The 16,992-nt window shown below is 39.0% G+C and overlaps 1 protein-coding gene across 2 annotated transcripts in view; it reads right to left on the bottom strand.

Annotated features, from left to right (window-relative positions):
• Positions 1-16,992, bottom strand: part of POLD3 (DNA polymerase delta 3, accessory subunit) — a 67,251-nt gene that overhangs the window by 23,334 nt on the left and 26,925 nt on the right. For both annotated transcript variants that reach the window (XM_069070845.1, XM_069070846.1), the window contains 4 exons: positions 15,264-15,396; positions 6,484-6,748; positions 4,805-4,877; positions 857-1,022 (listed from right to left, as the gene is read on the bottom strand). In XM_069070845.1, the coding sequence (XP_068926946.1) occupies positions 857-1,022; positions 4,805-4,877; positions 6,484-6,748; positions 15,264-15,396 (637 nt within the window). The remainder of the gene's footprint in view (positions 1-856; positions 1,023-4,804; positions 4,878-6,483; positions 6,749-15,263; positions 15,397-16,992) is intronic.

Genomic DNA, 16,992 nt, shown 5'->3' with positions numbered 1-16,992 from the left:
TTTCACAGAGCCCAGTGACCAAGGACTATAAAAGTCACAAGTTCTGTAGAGTATGCTTTGCAAGTGAGATATTCCATCAGTATACGATACCTCTTCTCTCCCACCTCCCACCCCTGGAAACTGTCAGCCCCACTTACAGAGCCAACAACAGCCATCACAGTGAGGAGTGCACCCACAGTTGGGAACATTTTAATCCATCCATATCACCTGTTCATGGCAAGGTGAAGTCCCTTGGATAGTACTCCAGCTCAGCCTGAAACCTCAGGAGAACTGGCTGACATCTGCCTGGCAAAGAAACAGTCCCAACCTCTGCACAAAAGTCAGGCCTTTCTAGGGCCTATCGGTCCTGACGGAGTTGCTCAGAGGTTCTTTCAACAGACTTACTGCTACCGACTATGAGGTAGTGTCTCAAACTTCTGGACCCATTTTTAATAGCTTACGTGCTTTTTAGTTTCTCTTCTAATTACCTTTTACCACTTGAAAAATAAACTCATTGATAGAAAAAGTAAACACAGAAAGTCTTCTCTTAAACTTGACTGGAAACAGTATCCCTGAGTAAACCCTCAACTGGCAATTTAAAGCTAAAAAAGAAAAGAAAAAAATAGGTATTCTTAAGCTGTCTACAAGACCAAAATAAAGCTGGGGAGACAATGATCCAGGCCTGAAAGGGTTGGCTTCACAAGATACAGTGGTACTCACTGGCTTTTTACTTCATTCTGACCATATGGATCTATCCTATGGTACCAGGAAGGCCTCATCACTCAGCTAAAAACCACTGATGTCAATAAGCTCAAGCTCAGACCTCCTGGCCCCCAGCAGAGATGCTTTTCCTCCAAGCTCCACAAAACTTTCCTACCTTTTTTTCTCCTTTTGCTGCATTTTAACAGGCTCTACTTTCTTGTAGGGTTTCTTCAGGCCTCCACTGCATGCCAGCTTTGGTTCAGCAACAGAAACTGGAGGTTGTTCCAATGTTTTTTCTTCCTTTACTGCTTGTTCTGAGTCCAAATTGACTTTAAGTTTATCTGCAAACACAGCAGGGTAAGTTATATATATAATTGAAGGGCAATATTATTCTGTCAGGCAATACTAAATTACCTTATCATCACCTCTTGAAACAAGCACACCAGTTAATACTTTCACCCCATAAATTATCAGTATTATTAAGCATATATCTGAGTTTTGGCTCTTTTAGAGGAGAAATCTAATCACTATCTTTTAGAAGTCTTGTCATTTATACACGTCAACAACATCCTCCATTTTTTTTCTTCATTCTCCCTAGAGCCCATCTAGTACAATTCAAAACCAAAGCTCTATAATATCCCCAACAAGGGGTCATCCACCCCATTTGAATGTTCCAGTAATGGGGAACTCATGACCTAAGAAGGTAGGCTATTCCATTTCTGCAAAGTTCTAAACCCATTTCCCTTAATCTTCTAGCCAATGGACCTAGTTTTCCCACCTGTAGGCACATAGATAAGACTATAATAGTCTTTTAAAATTTTTGAAGACAGGAATCAAGTCACCCCCTTTATCATGTCTTCTCTTCTCTGGCCTAACCTCCCCAGTCCTTTCCATCTTATCTTCTATGAAATGTTTTCAAGTCCCCTCACCATCTTGGTTGCCCTCTCCTCTTTGGACATGGTTGATTTTGTTAATATCCCTTCCAAAATGTGGCATTGAGAAACTGAACAAAATATCCTCAAAATGATATGATCAGGGGAAAGGGCTGTAAGACTTTATTGGACTTTACACTTCCATTAGAGAAGTCTAAGATCATATTAGCTCTTTTAGCAATCACATCACTGAACTAAGTCACACTGAGCTTACAGTAATTAAAATGCCTAAGTTTTTTTTTTAATGCTATCTGACTGCATCTCCCTCATCCTATACTTGCATAATTGATTTCTTTCAAACTAAAAAAAGGACTGTATGTTAATCCAGATTAAATCTTACCTCACTAAACATCTGGAATATGTGGTGCTAGTCTCTACTTCCAACACTGTCACTTCCAACTTCTGTTAAGGGTTTTTCCCATAGTAAGTACTCAATAAAATGTCAAATGACTATTAAGAATTGACAAGGGAATAGGAAAACAACCAAAAGAAAACCAAGTCATGAAGCCTTTTGTGAATCTGAAAGATGGATTGTGGCACTGGTCCAGCATCACACTCCAGATCAAATTAAAATGTGAGGTGGTAGTATCTAGCCTTCTTTATGGCTGAGACCTGACACTTGATCTCTTTAAGGAATCTCATGTCACCAATGAACTGCAATTAACATTAAAGGGCAAAAGCAAGATCACCAACACACAGATCCTAGAACAGAGCCCAAATACCAGTCTGAAGCACAGCCCAGTTACAATATAATTCTACTGGCTAAAAGATAAAAGAAAACCCAAATAGCCATTGTGTGGAGCCCCAAACTAGGGCAAATGCAAATTAAGATGGACAAGGGGGGAAAAAACCTTCAGGGACGCACCAAAGCACAGATTCAAACAATGGGGCCTCGCTGTGGGAAACCAATGCAGCATACAGACTAGCTTGGCACACTGCAGACACAGCGTGGGCCCAACCACCATGAATATAGTATGAAATTGGGTTCAATAAATTTTCTTTGGACCTAAGAGCTGGGCCAAAAGAGGAGACATATTTTTCAAAATGTATGTTTTAGTGACAATGACATTTCCTGGATCACTGATTTCTATGGCTTCTTTCCCTAAATCCTCCACAGGAGTCACCCACAATCCTGAAGACCCTTCTAATGATTTTCTCAGATACATCAAGGTAGCCTTCAGGCCACCCATCTTTTATCTTGCCCTCTAGCTCCACAAAAGAACCACCCATTTTCCAGTGATACATGTCCTCATTTTTCATGGGAAGCCATGGGCATGCTGTAGTCTATTTCTTTCCATCTTCTATAGAGCTTTCTACTGCCCTATGAGTACCTGGCAAGTTTGAGTTTTCTGTGGGTAGAGACTTTTTACAATCCACAGATCTCATTAGGAGACCACTAGTGTTAAAAAACAGTGAACAGTTGGGGATCAATGAAAGGGTTATGTGGTTTTCTAAATACAACATTTCCGGATCTCTTCCTCTTGCTCAATGCTTGGCTTGGATCACTGTCTGTCTACATCAACTGTCTAAGACATGCCTACTGATGGACAATTAGGTAGGCTACCTGTCCAACTATGTAGCTGGCACATTCCAACAAAGATGCAAAAAATATATTAGATTTTACACATAAACAAGCTGAGAACCTAACATTTTAGCTTCAACATCAGTAGGACATTTTCTGTCTCAGCTGGCTGAAGTCTCCTCTACCTGTTGAGAGACAACTGTCTCTACCTTCATGAGAAAAAATAGTGAAAGATCAGAGAGACAGATTACAGAGCAATAAAATGAAGACCTTCCTACAATTAACTTTCCAAAAACAGAATGAACTGCCTTGGGGGTTGCCCAGCACCAACAAAGTGCAAGGAGAGATGAGAGTATCATTTGGGGGGGATGTTGTAGCGGTGATTCAAGAACTAAAAACAATTCTACTAGACCACTCTGAGGATCATTCTAATTTTGAAGCTCTATCACAACTATATTAACAAACAAACAAAAAAAATCACATTTCCATAGCACAAAATACTTTTCTCCACAATAACCCTAGAAAGTGGTAGTACTATTATCCATTTTATGGCTGAGAAAACCAAGGCTCAAAAAGGGTAAAAGGTATTCCTAAAATCCCATGACTGATTCTTAAATCTAGATCTCAACTCCAATTGGAGTACTCTTTCCAATCCTCACTCTGATCAGGATAAATGTCTGGTGCTATGGTGGTCCTGAGTTTGCTCTGCCCTGGCTTAAGATAAAGGGGAAACTCAAAAAGAAGCACTAGGTTTTGCAAATGATAGTTTTAGATAGATATGAACCAAAGAAGTTATATAGCTGCAAATGTGGACGGGCAAACTGCTTGTTGCAAACCCGTCTTTCTTGTTCACAAAGATTAATATACAAGGTCACATGAAAAAGAATGGCAGATCTGCCACCTACACACGACCTCATTCGTAGCATAGTGTGATACAAAGTGTATTCCATCTGGAGTCAGGAAATGTAGGTTCAAATCCCAATTCTGACACTCATTAACCATGAGATACTGGGCAAATGATTTCCTCTCACTGAGCCTCAGTTGCTTCATGTATCAAATGGAATAATCCATTTGCAATAATTTTTTTGCTGGGTTACTGTAAGCAAAGTGCTTTGGAAATCATAAAGGACTAAAGGATGCAAAAGAGAAGCATCATTTTCTTTAAGATAAGAGGCTGGACTAGCTCAGGGGTTCTTCACCTGGGATCCATGCATGAGGCTTGTGGATAGATTTCAGGGGGTCTGTACTTGGATGGGAAAAAAATTACATCTTTATTTTTACTAACCTCTAACTAAAATTTAGGCCTCTCTTCAATCACAAATACTCTGAGAAGAGGTCCGTGGAAATCACCTGACTCCCAAAAGGGTCCATGGCCCCAAAAAGGGAAAGAATCATTATCCAGAGGCAAACTGGTGTAGTGGATACAGGAGCCTGGGGTCAGTCTCAGACACACACACTGGCTGCTCGATCCCACTCAAGTCACATCACTGCTCCAGGCCACAAGCAACTCTCTAACTCGGCTAACTTCCAGAGAAGTTGCTGGTCTGCACGGCAGACAGAGTCTACATAAAAGGGAGCTCCCACACTAAGGAAATCACAGGTTAAAAGAAAAACGGTTTTAAAGTCTACTCATTAGCAGAAGCATCGAGGAAGACAAAGACATGCTTACTCATAGCAGCTTTCCCAAAAAAATTGCTCATCATATTCCCTTTCCCTGGTGGTTTGCTGCTTGCTGAAGATGTCTGAAAGCACAGAAAAGAAAACGGTTTGTTCCACAATTCTGGTGTCAGATTCATCTTACCTATGTAGAAGCAGTCCTCAGCACCTGCTAAAGACATCATCCAGGATAGGAGAGTTCACGAATTAGACTGGCTATCTGTGGTTCAGAGAAAAGTACGCAGGCAGTGGAGCCAAGTGTCCACCTAATTCAATACTTGACTGACAGTAACATTAAGGGATGGGAGAGGACATAAGTGGTCGGTCTCTCTAATAACCACCAGAAGTTTGAGATAAATAGCCCAGTTCCTCTTAGTAATATACTACAGATATATAATTAGCAAATGTATTTAAGCTGTTATGAAACCTAGATTCAGAGTCAGAGTTCTGGGTTCAAGTTCCTCCATTTACTAGTGATAAGCTATTTAATCTATTAATTTATTTAGTCTATTAACCCTCAGTTCACAAGAAGAGGGACTCATGTTTATGTAATATTTTTAAAAACACCTCCTTTTATAAAAATCCCATGAAGAAGGCAGTACAAAATTTATAAACCTTATTTTATAGATGAGAAAAGCAAGTCTTTCTCCATAAGACTATTGTGAAGATCAAACAAAATAATAAACTGAAGACTCTATCTGGGTGTTCCCCTGGTGTCACTTTTAGAGAACAAGCACTATAATTGTCATGTCTTTCTGTGATGCTAACTATGGAGAGACTTTGAGTAGAACACAAGGGAACATAGGCTATGTCTAGTGCCACAAAAGCTCTGAACAGAGGATTACACATCTCCTGGGTGAGAACCAGGCTACAGTTGATGAAGAAAAAAATTATTACTGAGGGGGTCACTCTTAAAACTTTTTTTTAAGTCCCAGCAATAGATGAAGACAGTCAGTAACATACAAAGAGACTATGATCCACACTGCTAGAGACAATACCCACAACACAGAAACCCCAGACCTTTACAAATATTTCTTCCATAAAATATCCCTAGTTTGACAGAAATACTGCTTTTTATTTTATACAACCAAATTTTTCTCTAATGATGTTTAAAACATCTGAGTCAAATGTTACCTAGTAGGTGTGTGCAAAGCAGGGAGGACAAATATCTAAACAGGCACCCAACTGAATTATGAATCTTATCATTCTATTAACAAAGTCAACACATTTAAACACATTAAAATGGAGAGAGAATAAAGGACAAACAAAGACTTAAAAGTGAAGAACATTTATAGGGCAAATCCATGAAAATTTCACCCTAATAGAAAAAGAAACAAAGCAGGATTAGACACTGGAACAGGTTCTAAAAAGGAACCAAAAGCCAGAGGATCACAGATGAAGGGCAGAAACAGGACAAGGGGTCAAGGGACACCAAGCTGGTGAGGGGCAGATCAAGAATTCAGATTCAGGTCTCCCAACTGCAAACTCGGTGTTTCTTCCACCACAGCATGCCCCTTCTTTCATTATGAGAAAAACTACAAGTGTTATTGTAGTTTTTTTTTTTAACAAGCTGAAGCTGATGTTAAATTATAATTAAATATTAAAATATTAATTAAAACATTTTAAGTAACAGGATGTTAAAAGACAACTTACATCACATAGGAAAGATGTAAGATCCAAATACTAACTTACATTTGTGGCTTCTTTTGACTCTGTTTTAGTCTCCTTGTTAGGGTCTTGGGGTTTGGAAGCCATTTTGGAGGCAAACATTCCCATAATTCCTTTGGGATGCTGTGAAGTCTGTTTGGTAGCAGGAGGACCATGGCCATTGGTAGTAGGCCCACCATTGGGTCGGGCCTCATTTGATGTCTCAGAATCCGCCTGTCCAAATTTCTTTGAAGGAGAAATTTCATCAGGGTCTCTGGGGACAGCAGCTGCACATCGGATGGCACTAAACCTGGGATGAGAAATCATTCTATTAATTTCATTTCATAACAACATGAAGCCAACCTTGGCCTCCCTTTCCATCTTAACTTTCCCCCAAAAGAATACTTTCAATTAACTCCACTTACTCATCCCAGTTTCTTAAAAAGAAGCAAACCAATCCAAAATGGAATATGAACCAGCAAATAACAACAACAACCCTTGGCAAAGCCATTATTAATGTGAAAATAAATGACTTCACTAGGCTCTTAATCCTAAATCAACTAACAATTATCTTGCAGATACTTAATAATTAATAAATATGAAGCTAAGGGGCTTAAACATCAAAATTACCAGCAAATCTTTTTGCTGGTACTATTAATGATTTAGTACAAGGAAGTGGCTGGGATATGAGTCATAGAGCTCAATGACCTATGGCTACATATCTGTTTGCTACACTTAATTCTCCTTAATATCAGTTAGTGCTACCACATGGGTAAGAATACTCAGGACAGGCAAAAGAATATGCTGGAATATTTTACACAAATAATCAAAGAACAATCTCTTTCTTTGTATGTTTCTCATGGAACTCTAAAACATAAAAATATTCAGTTCAATACTGCTGAACTGAACTAAATTTAGCATCTTTTATATTTTATATGTGTGTATATTAACACACACATATATATGCATATATGTATGTGTGGTGTGTGTGTATATATTTATATGCATCTAAGGAAACCAAAAGTGGGATGTGTCAAATAATTTAACAAGGTTTACACAAAACTAAATTGATATTACAGCAGATGCTATTTTGAATACAGTATTACACAACAATTTTGTTATATTCAAAAATTCAATTTGATAGACCTGAAATGTCTACTACTTAAACTGGGCATAGACCATTATCTAACACCATATACTAAAATCAAGTCTGGGTACATGATATAGGCATAAAGGTTGATACTGTAAGCAGCCTCATAAAACAAGGAATAGTTTACCTATCAGACTTGTGGAGAGGGAAAGACTTTATGACTAAACAAGAATTAGAGAACGTTATAAAATGTAAAATGGATAATTTTGACTACATGAAATTGAAAAGCTTCTGTACAAAGCCAATGAAACTGAGATTAAGAGGGAGGTGAGTAATTGGGAAAGAATCTTTACAACCTATGTCTCTGACAAAGGACTCATTTCTAAAATATACAGAGAATTGAGTCAAATTTATAAGAATACAAGTCATTCCCCAATTGATAAATGATCAAAGGATATGAACAGGCAATTTTCAGAGAAAGAAATTAAAGATATCTATAAGCACATGAAGAAATGCTCTAAATCACTACTGATTAGAGAAATGCAAATCAAAACAACTCTGAGGTACCACATCTCACCAGTCAGACTGGCTAAGATGACAAAACAGGAAAATGACATATGCTGGAGAGGATGTGGGCAAATTGGAACACTAATGCATTGCTGGTAGAGTTGTGAACTGATCCAGCCTTTCTGGAGAGCAATCTGGAATTACGCCCAAAGGGCTATAAATATTTTCATATCCTTTGACCCAGCAATACCACTCCTAGGGTTATATCCCAAAGAGATCATAGAAGTGGGAGGAAGACCCATATGTACAAAAATGTTTATAGCAGCTCTTTTTGTGGTGGCAAAGAACTGGAAATTAAGGGGGTGCCCATCAATTGGGGAATGGCTGAACAAGTTGTGGTATATGCATGTTATGGAATACTATTGTGCTATAAGAAACGAGGAGCAGACGGTCTTCATATTTACCTGAAGAGGCTTATACGAACTGATGCTGAGTAAGAAGAGTAGAACCAGGAGAAATCTGTACACAATTACAGACACAACGTATGTGTGATGACCAACTTTGAAAGACTGGACTCTTCTCAGCAATTCAGTGATATAAGTCAATCTCAAAAGACTCATGATGGAGAGAAATATGTGCAACCAGAGAAAGAACTAGAAAGAACTAAGTTTATATCCATTGGAAGCAAAATACCTGATCTTTTTCCTTCTCTTGTTTGGTTTTATGTCCTCTATACCATTTTTCATTCCATCTGATACAATCCGTCTTTATAACATGACTAATGTATAATGTGAAAGTATTTACAGATCCTATACTTGACTATATGCCACCATGGAGGGGAGGGGAACAAAATGTGAAACTCAAGGAATTGTGGAATTGAATCCTGTAAACTAAAAGGAAACAAACAAATTAATTAAAAAATAAAAAAAAATGTCTGCTACTTGCAAAGAATTGAAGTAGGAGCTAGAAATAAAAAGGCAAAAAACAGTCCCTGTCCTCAAGGAGTTTATGTTAAAATAGAGCAACAATGTAATGAATGGGGAAGGGGAATATTAAATATAGATAAAAAGTCTTAGGGAGAATGTCATCAGCAGGCTGTGGGTAGAAAAGTGATTAGATCTGTTCTGCTTGGCCTCTACCAGCCAAAATAAAAGCAACAGCTTAGGGCAGACTTTAGCTCACTGGAACAGGTTCTAAAAAGGAACCACACTAATGATAAGAACTGCCCAAAAGTAGCCTGAGCTGCCTGGGTTATAAGTAAGTTCCCCATGGCTAGAAATTTTCAAATGGAGAGTGGATTAACACTGGTCAGAGATACCACCAAGGAGATGCATGCTTCTGTAGAAGGAGGGAGAGATGACGCAAGGCAGCCAGTAGAGCAGAGGTAAGAGAGCTGAACTTGGAGACAAGAAGACCCAAGTTTAAATTCTGCCCCAGGGCAAACAGTTTAACCTCTTTATAACTCAATTTCTGCATCTGCAAAATGGGAAAAATAATAGCACCTAACTCAGAGTTGTGAGGAGCAAGTAAGAGATCACATATGAAGTTCTGAAAACCATAAAGGGCTATACTAGCCATTGTTGTTGTTATTCCAATTCTTAAGATTCTAGGAGTTTAAAATCACATGGAAGTTACAGGGAGGCAGGTTTTAGCTCACAATGAGGAGTAACTTTCTAATATGTTTCTAATTCTTCCCACCTCTTACTCCATACCCTGCCACCACTGCTGGTCCCTTCCCTTGAAGAATATTATTTTCCTTTTACATTGTATATGTCCTGTACAATATAGTTATTTGCATATTGTCTTCCTGAGTAACTCGTGAGCTCCTTGAGAGCAGGAACCAATGTTACTGACTTTCTTTGTATCCCCAGCATTTAGCATAGCTCCTGGCACATAGTAAGTGTTTAAGACTTACTGACTAACCGACTACCAAAAATAATCCAAAGAAATGGCAGTTTCACTCTCATTAATTAAGCTTTGCAGGGGCCTGCAGACAATTTCTTACCTTTGAAGTGAGACGTACTAGATCAAAAGTGTCAAAAGTCAAATGAAACAGGAGCAGCTAAACCATATGTAAGAATCCCTGAAGACTACATACTGACTTAGAAATTAACATTAATATAACTCAGAGTCACACTATATTCAAATTAATTTTCTTAAATATTTTCCAGTTATACTTTAGTCTGGTTCTGTACCAGGGAAATGCAGAGGACCACCATGTTTGATGTCCTCTGATGTCCTTCCAACTCTGTATCAAAGAATTTCAGAGTTGGAAGGAATCACAATGGCCAACACACCTACCAATGGTCATTCAACCTTTGCCTGAAGACTTCCAGTGTGAGAGAGCCCAGTACTTCCTAAGGAAGCCCATTCCACTTTTGGAGAGCTCTAACTGTTAGGGATTTTTTCCCTAACACCAAGTCAAAAGGAGTCTCTGAAAGTTTCTATCCATTGCTCTTAGCTCTGCCCTTTGTGGCCAAAAAGAACATCCTTCTTCCACAAAGCAGCCTACACAAAGCAGATGTCCATTGATTGGGGAATGACTAAGTTGTGGTACATGGCTGTAATGGAATATTACCATGTCATAAGAAACAACGATGATGACGAATACAGAGAAAAAAGGAAAGACACATAAACTGATGCAAAGTGAAGCAGAGTCAACAAAACACTCACTACACAACAGAAATAGAGCCAATACAAAACAATCAAAAGTAAGTGCTAAAAAATTACAAAAGAATAAGTATTGGGACAGCTACGTGGCTCAGTAAATAGAGCACCAGCCCTAGGGTCAGGAGAACCTGAGTTCAAATCTGGCCTCAGACACTTAACACTTACAAGCCATGTGACCTTGGGCAAGTCACTTAACCCCAACTGCCCTGCCTTACCCCCTCCAAAAAAAAAAAAAAAAGACAAGTATTACCCTAAAAAAAAAAGTGAGAAGACATTGCCTTCCTCTCCTCAGAAGAGACAGGGTATGGAACACTGCATATGTTTTGAGACTGCTTCAATGTACTGATCAATTTTGCTGATTCCCCCCCCCCTTTCTTTTTCCTTTTAAAAAAAAAAATTCTTTGTTATATAGGATGGCTCTCTCATGGCTAGGAAGTGGAAGGATAATAGGAGAAATTTAGACAATGTGAAAACAAAAGCTATCAATAAAAAATATTTAACCAAAAGAAACAAAAAAAAAATAGCTTTTCAAGTACTTTCATGTCCTACCTGAGCTCTCTTTTTGGTGGCAGCTGGTGATGCATTGGTCTCAGACACTAGCTGGGGGACCCTGAGCAAGTCATTTAACTAATACCTGCTTCAGGTTCCCCATTCCCCTAAATAGGATGGGATAGAGGATAATAGTAGTACCTATCTCCCAGGATTGTTGTGAGGATCAAATGAGGGAATACAGCACTTAGCACAGGGTCTGGCACACAGCAGGTGCTATATGACTGTTGTTTCCCTCTACCCCTACCCTCTTTTTAGGCTGGACACCCCCTGTTCCTTCAAATGATCCTGACATAATATGAATTCCAGGTACTTCAGCATTCTGGTTGCTATCTTCTGGCCACACTCCAGCTTACCAATGCTTTCCCAAAACATGGTGTCCAAAACAGAACCTGACACTCTAAATGTCGTTTGATGAGGGTAGAGGACAGTGCAATGACCCCCTTCTTAGTCCTGGGAGTTCTGCCTCCCTTGATCCAAGATCACAGGAACTTTTTGTATACAACATCATGCTGCTGCTACTTCCTAATGAACTCGCAGTCCACTAAAATTACCAGACTGCTTTCAAACTGCTATATAACCTTACCTCCCCATCTTGTGAGTATGAAATCAAATTTCAAGTATGTCTTTACATTTTACCTCTAATGAATTTTATCTTTGTAGATTCAACCCAATGTTCTAATGTTTTTGGATCCCATGATGCAATGTATTTGCTACTCCTCCTAACCAGACCTTCTCCAAATTAGATAAAGATGCTTCTATTTCTCTGCCTGAGACATTAAGCAGCACAGCTCCCTGGGGGACCCTCCACCAGAGACATCCTTCCAAGCTGACATCCAGCCATTACCGACTTCTCTTGAGACTTAGCCAATTTATTTTCTCACAGCTGTGAATACAGCCACTTGATTCCACTGGAGGCTCATGCAGCCCAGAGCTTTCCATCTTTTCCATAAGAATAACTACTACAATACAAACCCCTTGCTTAAAAAAAAAAAATCTAGATATACTAGGTCTACAGCAATCCCCTGATCTACCAGTTCGGTAGCCCTCTTTAAAAAAGGAAATAAGAATGAACTGAAATAATGAAATAAGATGATTTATGAGGTCAGAACCAGAAAAGGGATAACTTTAGTGAACTTAGCCTTAGTACAATGGAACAAAAAAAGAACCAAACAAAGAAATTAGAGATTAAGTCTTTCTCCTAATAATAACAAAAGAACAAAGACCCAAGTTCATGAGAACAGAGCTCAAATTTGCTATTGGCACTACTACTCCAGGATCATCACTTCTGAGGAACAAAGAAAATGGAGTCTCTAGGAGACACACTGTTCAGGCCTGCTCTAAGGGTTAACCCAAGCTGGTCACCAAATTTTTCTGTATGAAAGAATACATTTGGTTTCTTCCTCGCTAACCCCAACTTTAGAATACAGACCAGACTGTGAGTCAGAAGACACAAAGTTTGAGTCTCAGCTCTGCTACCACTTACTATATGACCCTGGGTAAGTCAATCAAGCTCTACAAGTCTCCATTTCCTCATTTGTAAAAGATTTGCTTCATAAAAAAGGTTAATCCATTCAAATGATGGTTATGAAGAAAGTACTCTGTAAACCTTACAGCACTATGGAGATCTTAACTATTAGTATTATGAATCTCCTTGGAGAGGGACAGGGGTAAAGAGAGCACAAATGACTTCAGGCCCCCACTGGCAGGAAATCACTCAAAAGTCATGGAGAAGAGAGTATGGTGGTAGCTGTTGTTTTGGATATCAAAAAGATCTGACTTCAAGATTTACTGATGGATTATAATCTACTTATCATTCACTAAGTTTCAAAAGCTATTGCAAGCTATAGGGCAGCTAGGTGGTATAATGAATAGAATACTAGGCCTGGAATCAGGAAGACCCGAGTTCAAATTCAGCCTCAAGACATTTATTAGCTGGATGACCCTGGGTAAATCACTTAACCTCAGTTTGCCTCAGTATTGTCATCTGTAAAATGGAGATAATAGTAGCACCAACCTTTCAGAATGGTTGTGAGTATCAAGTAAGAGCTACTATTATAGATATTATTACTATTCTTGGAACTCCAAAAGTAGGTTTGGGGAACCTGTGACCTTGCCCCACCCCTATAAAAGTCTTCCAAAGACAACATAAACATAAGGTTTCTACATGAAAATCACCTCTTAAGAACCTACACTTAAAAAATAATTTTGTCCACTTAAAGTCAGGAAAAGGATATCAGCAATGCTATTAACCATTCATCTTCCCTGGCTACTCTGCTCCCTTATACAAGTAAAAATGGAAAAATTACTATTTCTCAATCAAGGTGATTATGTTTCATAGAACTGTCTATAGCTACTGTTGGGTCAGTGACAATTTGTTCCTTTCTTAGTCTATACTTCTCAGCTTAAGGATTGGGCTGGAAATGGCAACAGGGCAAAAAGCAAGTCAGGCTGTAAGTCTGGGCCAGGGTACAAAGGCCCTCTGCTCAGTTCTAAAGTCTCAGCTCTCGATTCCACAGCACTTCTTCAAACACACAAAACAATCCTAGAAATGAGTCAGTTCCCTGGTGACCCACAATTCTCAGAGCTAAATACGAACTTCTTTATTGAAGATAAATTTTTCATATTTCTACTGGGAATAGCTTAAGTGAAATTTCATTAGAATGCTTCCTGTTACCAAGTTTTCCACTTGCCTTGTTTATTTTAGGGGGCCCTCAGCAAACTGCATTTTCAAATTGCTTTTCTTCTTGCTTACTGACACGATGTTTGCAATATGATGACTGGTTTTTGGAACCTAACATATCATTCCAAATTATAATGCAGAAGGCTTTTCAAAAACCAATAATCACTCAACTTGATCGACACCTACCAGAGACTTTTAATCATTTTTTTTTCAATTCTCACAAAACAGATCCTATAAATTTTTTATTTTATCTTTTCAGAACTTACTTCCCAGCTAGGCTGACTGAAAAGAAGATGTCCCTGCTACACTGTGAACCAAACGAGGCTAGGGACCATATCTTATATAAACTATGGATTCTCCCCAGTGCCTAGCACAACAGGTATTCTATACTTAGGTATATAGGTACTTAATCAATGTTTGCTGATTATTAAATTAATGAAGAAACTGCCTTGTTTGTTACTGAGCTCCCCATCATTAGAGATGTTCAAAGAAAGGCTGCAAGACCACTTATCAAGAAGATAACTAGAACTTCCTGAAGGAACTACGATGTTTTAGCCTAAACTCAGATTATATGATGATTTACAAAGTCAGTATCAGAAAAGAAATAAGATTTCATGAACTTTACCTCATATGGAGAAATGAAAAAGGAATGAGGGAGACAACATTACTGTCTCCAAATATCTTAAGAGGATCATCCCATGGAAGAGAGAACAGATATGTACTACCTGGTTCCCGTGGGAGAGAATTTAGGGTGGGAAAGAGGGAGAGTTATCATTCCACAGAGGCAGATTTCAACGCAACATGAGTGGAACGGGCTGCCTCACTCAGGAGATAGTCTCCCCTTCAAGCAAAGATTGAATCCCCACTCGTCAGGGATGCTACAAAGGGGATTCCTGCATCGGGAGGGACTAAACCAGGTGACCTTCCAGAACCATTCCAACACTGAGATTCTCTGAGTCTGTCCTTCAAGGGAAGGATTATACCACATCATTTTTCTAAGATTTATGACAACTTTGAGGTTCTGTGATTCTACTAAATAATCATTTTGTGGTATATTACAGAAAACCACAGTTCTTTCTGGGAGAGGCATGTAGGAACACCAATGGGATTTTGGTATGGGGGTCCTGGGGAAATCCAGTCTTCCTTTACACAGAGCTTTTGGGTTTTTTCAGCTCACAATGCACCAGCAAACCAGGCACTGGCTATCCTGTAAGGCAATTGGGGTTTAACCATAGCTGACATTTCACTCTAAGAGGGAGCCACTGTACAAACAATTTACAAGACCAATTAGCCAAGAAGCCCACAGAGAAGTTTTAAAGCACTCACTTGCTGCAGCTCTGCAGGTTGGTTTTGAGGATGTCATAGTCGGTGTTGAACAGAGGCCCACTGTCCTTGAGCATTGCTTTCTGGACACTGTACACATGGATGCTGGCAGTCACAGCAAGCCTGGACTTCACTGCTACAAGTCAACAGGAAGAGCACGCTGTTAATACATAGTCTTCATGGTATGAAGAGGAATATAACAAGAAACCCTTCTGCATTAAACCATTTGCAGTCTGTGGTAGTCCAACAACTTTAAAAGACTAACAAGCCACCCTGCAATAACATCAACTCATCTGTCTGCAAACAGGGACATTTTGACAAGGTAGGTGGTAGTGAGTCAGGCGGTATAGAACCCACTATCATCTCCCACATCCAGTGGGCACTCAATAAACAGTAACTGATGACTGATGATGACAACCAGGGCTTCTCTTTCCCTCAGTCACTGGAGGATTTATAGTCTAGCATACTGCTGGGGAGAAACAAGGTTGCTGAAGGTCATTTCTGCCTGAACCAATATATATTAATATCTATCAATCTCTGCACAGAGATACTATTCTCTTAGGAGGATGCTTAGCATGGTCTAGTGGGAAGAGTGCTAGAACATGAAACAAAAGACTGGGTTTGAGGGCCAGTTTTGTTCCTGGCAACCCGAGTAACCTTCATCTCAGTTTCTAGATCAGTAAAGCAGAGCAATAGTCCCTCCCGGTACTCCTTCGGATTGCTCCTAGGAATATAGCATGATGAAGTAAAAAGAAGGGTTGGGATTGGAGGTGGAAGACATGGCAGGTTCTGCCATTTGGGGCAAGGCACTTAGCACCTCTGCGATTGTTTTGCTCTATAAACAAAAGGATTGGATTAGATGATAGCTTCTAGCTATAAATCATAAAATCACAATCCTTTGGAAACAAAGAGTTTTTAAAGTCTCAGAATTTTTTTAATTTAAATTTCATTTTTATTATAAATTTAACAATGATCAATAGGCACATTAGAAGAATTACAAGAGCCCAGCATCAAGGAAAGATGAAATAAGTCTTCTCATAAAGCCTTGCCTAAGGAGATGGTATGGTATAGAGTCAGAAAGTCTTATTTCAAATCCAACTCTTATACCTATTACTTTACAGCCTTGAGCAAGTCGCAATCTCTCACTTTTCATTTGTAAAAGAGGGGGGTTGGGCTTAGTGATCTCTAAGGTCTCTTCCAGTTCTAAATCTATGATCCTATTACACTCATATAAATGAAAGGTATTATTGTAGGGTAGATACAACAGTACCTGTCTATCACATAAAGAAAAAACAGAGGGAAAAGATACATCTAGGTTATAGCAAATGCCCTAGACCCCCTCAGCCACCTTGCTTTTGCTAACAGAACAATGTCACCATAAGTAAAAAGATGAAAGAAACTCTCTTTGGCGGAAAAGAACTACCACCATTAATACATCAAATTTAACTTTGGCTAACAATGGGAAGTTTGGTACAGAAATGAGTCTTTACATACAAAGATAATAGCTAATGCTTTGGCAGGAAACAGAGATCCAAGACCATAACATCTCATTGTTAAATATGGATTCCTGGTCGTTGGATTGTTTTGGTTTTTTTTTTTTTTTTGCTTAAAGACAAAACAAAACAGAAGAGTCCTGTTATTGTGCTCAAACATTTAATTTGGAAGTGACACGAAGCCCTCTGAGATTTCCAGAGAAGTTCTATTTTATTTCCATCCCAAACAACTGTCAAAG

Source organism: Petaurus breviceps, unplaced genomic scaffold (genome assembly GCF_028583685.1).
Source record: "Petaurus breviceps papuanus isolate PSGF00001 unplaced genomic scaffold, PetGlider_PUasm1.0 90823, whole genome shotgun sequence".
Taxonomy (NCBI): domain Eukaryota; kingdom Metazoa; phylum Chordata; class Mammalia; order Diprotodontia; family Petauridae; genus Petaurus; species Petaurus breviceps.
This window is presented reverse-complemented; position numbering and strand designations above follow the sequence as displayed.